This window comes from Lipotes vexillifer, unplaced genomic scaffold, assembly GCF_000442215.2.
Source record: "Lipotes vexillifer unplaced genomic scaffold, Lipotes_vexillifer_v1.1 scaffold1233, whole genome shotgun sequence".
Taxonomy (NCBI): domain Eukaryota; kingdom Metazoa; phylum Chordata; class Mammalia; order Artiodactyla; family Lipotidae; genus Lipotes; species Lipotes vexillifer.
This window is the reverse complement of record NW_006782167.1, coordinates 1,689,926-1,693,884: the sequence shown is the minus strand read 5'-3', so window position 1 is coordinate 1,693,884 and position 3,959 is coordinate 1,689,926. Positions and strand designations below refer to the sequence as shown.

The following is a 3,959-nucleotide window of genomic DNA, read 5'->3' as shown; positions in this document are numbered from 1 at the left end:
GCTCCACAGTCGAGTATGACTTCCCTCTGCGAGCTTAAATCCTACTAATCCCTCCGGGCCCTGGACATATTCCCTCCCTGTGTTTCTTCTCATGGAATGATCTTTTCCTGACTCTCCTTCTCCAACTCCACTTCTCAAGTTCGACCCCCTTGCAAAGCCTTCCAGAATTTCCTAGCACTTCATGATCAATACCCACTGCCACGCTCTGTGCGGCATTTAACGTCAAAAGTGCCCATCAGTGATGTTATCCTATATTGCTCTTTATCTTTTAATTTTTTTTTATTATGGAATCATTCCTGTCTTTACAAAGAGTGCTTTGTAAACCATCAGTGACTGTACAAATGGTAGTTCTTCTTGATAGTATCGATATCCTTCAATTGAGCCCCTTCTGGTCCACAGCTGTATATTTCAAGAGCTACTTTTACCTTTGTTGCCTAGGACATGACGCGCTCAATACCTGTTGTCAGTGAGGATGATAATCCATGTGAGTTTCAGCTCCTCCCAGAGTGCTGACTGAGGTCTGAGAGCATCATTCACCTGAATGTGTTGTTCTGGTGGGTTCGTAAAATGTATCCGCCTTACTTATGGCCACGCCTCATACTCCCAGGGTAGAGAATATTCAGTGGGAAAAGGGCATGCGTTTTAGAATCTGATAAACCTAGGTTCCTGTGACCCTGGGCAACTGGCTTCACCTCCCTGGGCCTCATTTTCCTCAATAGCAAAGAGTGATAAATTGGAACTCGTAAGGTTGTCGTGACAATTAATGAGATGACTCATGTGCATGCCTCTTACTACCTGGTACACGGCGGGCATCCAATTAATGCAAGTGTTTTTCCTATTCCCTTTCTAATAACATGGATTTCAGAACCTTTTGATAACATAACTGTCATTCTCAAAGAGACTTTCCTAATACTTCTTTGTTTTCATGGATAAAAGGAAAGTCCTGGATGGTCACCTTGGTCTAGTCTTTGAACTGGTCACTATTCTAAGCCATCCCTACTCTCGCTCTGCACCAAACACACTGGTTTCTTTCTGGTCCCCGAACATTCCACACATGCTCCTACCACAGGGCCCTTGCACTTGCTGCTCCTCCTTCACCTGCAATGCCTTTGCCTCAAGTATTTACAAGGTTTTCTCCTTTACCTCCTTCAAATGTCTCGGGCCCTTCCCTTTAAAGTTGTAAACTTTCAAACTCCTAATCTCCCTTCTCTGCCTTTTTTCTGTAAAATGTATCATCTTCTAATGTGTTAAACACTTACTTATACCTTTTGTGTACTATCTGTCTCCCCATGAGAATAGGGATTTTGTTTGTCCAGCTCAGCACTAATCCCCAGGGACTAGAACAGAGCCTGGCACACAGTAGGTAAATATCTGCACTATGCAGACAATTACATGGCCATGGTAACTCCCTCTTTGGCCCTCTTGATGAGTTGGTTTGGTCTATGGTAAGGCTTGATACCAAGGGGTCCTGGGAACAGCCTCACGAGCCAAATCCAGCCCCTGGCTTGTTTTTGTAAATTATGTTTCACTGGAACACAGCCACGTGCATTCGTTTACCAGTTGTCTATGGCTGCTTTCGTGATCCAGGCGTAGGGCTGAGGAGCTGTGACAGAGACTGCACATCCCACAAAGCCAAAACCACTTATGATCTAGCCCTTTCCAGAACAGTTTGCCACGCTAGTCTCGGAAGCGAGTTCGTTCTACTGTAAAGGCTTGTGCGCCGTGGCGTCTGGCAGTTGCTACTGGGTCTGTGGCAAACCCTCCCCGTGAAAAGTTCCAACGTCAGCTCTTTAGCAGCTGCACATCCACATCCCGCTTCCAGGAAGACGGGTTCACCAGGCACGGGGCCAGGAGTTCTTACCTGTGCAGTACGCACCTGGCTGCCGACAGGTGAGGAGACCCTGTGCTCTTCTTGGGCGCCCGAAGATGCGGGTAGGAAGTAATGGTTGTTTGGCGAGGGGGGCAAACTGATGTGCTGCGGGCTTTTCACAGCCCCGAGGGGCGAATGCTGCGGGGAGCACTGCGGGCTGAGGAATGTGGAAGAAAGTACGCTGGTTTGACCCGAGGGCTCCGCACAGTGAGCGTTCCCGAGGGGCAGGAGCTGAGCATCTTCATGAGCCGGCGGCTGGCCCTCCGAGCAGGCGCTCTGTCTTTTCACAGCTATTTGCGGGGACGCGAAAGGACAGCTGGAGGTGGCGTCTTCCTGCTTGATGGGGGCAGCCGGGAACGGCAGCAGTTTCTTCTCGGGACAGTTGCTCCTCTTATGCTTCTGCAGCTGCAGCCTCAGCTCCTCCACCTGCCTCTGTTCTTGCTGGAGTTTCCAGGTGAGCTCGTTGATCACCTTTTGCTTCTCCACCAGCATCTTGTCCTTCTCGGAGTCCAGTCCGTCCAGCTCGGCAGGGATGGAACCCCCACTTAGACTGCCCATGAGGCTTTCCTCGGGGCACGCGTGGACTGGGGACGGATGCAGGCCAAAGGACGGGGAGGCATCGTTGAAGGTGTCCGGCAGGGACCCCGCCACCGACAGGTCCGAAGAGGCGGGCGAGATTGGGGGGCTGGAGCTCGTGCTGCCAAAGTGGTAGAAGCCGTTGGACAAGGCGCCGGTGGATGGGGAGGACTGGTAATTGGGCAGCGCGTTGCTGGGTGTCACAGGAAAAGTGACAGTCGTTATGTCACCGAAGTTGGGCACAGGGTTCCCAGAACAGTCCTGGAAGGGCCGAAGCCGGTCCATGAGGGCCGTCTTGGTGCCGGACACCGGCAAACCTCGTATTCGAAGCTGTTGTCTTAACTCAGAGACCTAAAGAAACCAGGCCGTCGTTAGTGCTGCTTAATGACAATCTTTTAAAAATGTATTTATTGTTACAGAAACTTTAAGACATCACAAATGGGATTTTATAATGTCCCCTTCGTTGTTTCCGATTTCCTCCCCTACACCAGATGTTCAACGGTTTTGCACAATTTTAATGATTTGAAAATATTGGCATACACCATGTTTTCATGGGTCCAGATTATAGAAATGTCCAGCTCAAATGAACCACGGCGGTTTTCTGGTCTACTGCTCTCCAATCCCCATCCGGGTCCTTGTCCCCACTTTACAGGTGAGAACACTGATACCTGCCTGGGTTTGGACATCAACCCTCAACCCACAACATCAAAGCAGGCTGACGCCCCAGGACCTCTGCATCCTAGTTGAGTGCCCTGTCCACCACCTCTTTGCCACCACTGGCAACAGCACTACAGCACAGCTGGGCCCCAGCCCGGGGTTCCTGATTCAGCAGGTCTGAGTTGGGGGCTGAGAATCTGGGTTTCTAGCAAGTTCCCAGAGGATGCAGATGCTACTGGGCCCAGGACCAGGTTCTCAGCCTCGCAGTTCTGCATTACCATCGATGTCCTAATTTTACTGACTGGTTTGGTAACTGTCATATACTGAGAGAAGTGTGTGCGGAGATGAGACCATCATTCAAATCCTGGCCCCGCCTCTTCCCAGCTCAGTGATCTTTCTGTAAAATGGGGATGACAGTACCTCCCTTATACATTTTTGTGAGGATTAAAATGGCCTAAAGTTTGTAAAGGGCTTGGAGTAGTGCCTCACAAATTGTTAGTGCAGTGTGTTTGCTATTATTATTACGTTGATTCACGTGGAATTATTTCAACCCCGCAATTTTATAATATATATATATATATATATATATATATATATATATATAAAATATAAAATTGCGGGGTTGAAATAATTACGTGTTCATAAATCACAGATATGTAAAAATATGATAGACATGATAGAACACTTTAGATCCATTAAAACTGATGCTATTTGTTGATATAGAATAATGAGCAATTATTTACGGTATATGATTGAGAAACGTTCGAATTGCTTGATTCTATTTCTATAAGAATTATATAAACATGTGTATATGTGTGTGTGTGTGTGTGTGTGTGTGTGTGTGTGTGTGTATATA

At 48.0% G+C, this 3,959-nt stretch overlaps 1 protein-coding gene across 2 annotated transcripts in view; it reads right to left on the bottom strand.

The window, feature by feature from the left end:
- MYOCD (myocardin) overlaps positions 1-3,959 on the bottom strand; it is a 91,367-nt gene that overhangs the window by 7,527 nt on the left and 79,881 nt on the right. For both annotated transcript variants that reach the window (XM_007455011.1, XM_007455012.1), the window contains exon 10: positions 1,862-2,797. In XM_007455011.1, the coding sequence (XP_007455073.1) occupies positions 1,862-2,797 (936 nt within the window). The remainder of the gene's footprint in view (positions 1-1,861; positions 2,798-3,959) is intronic.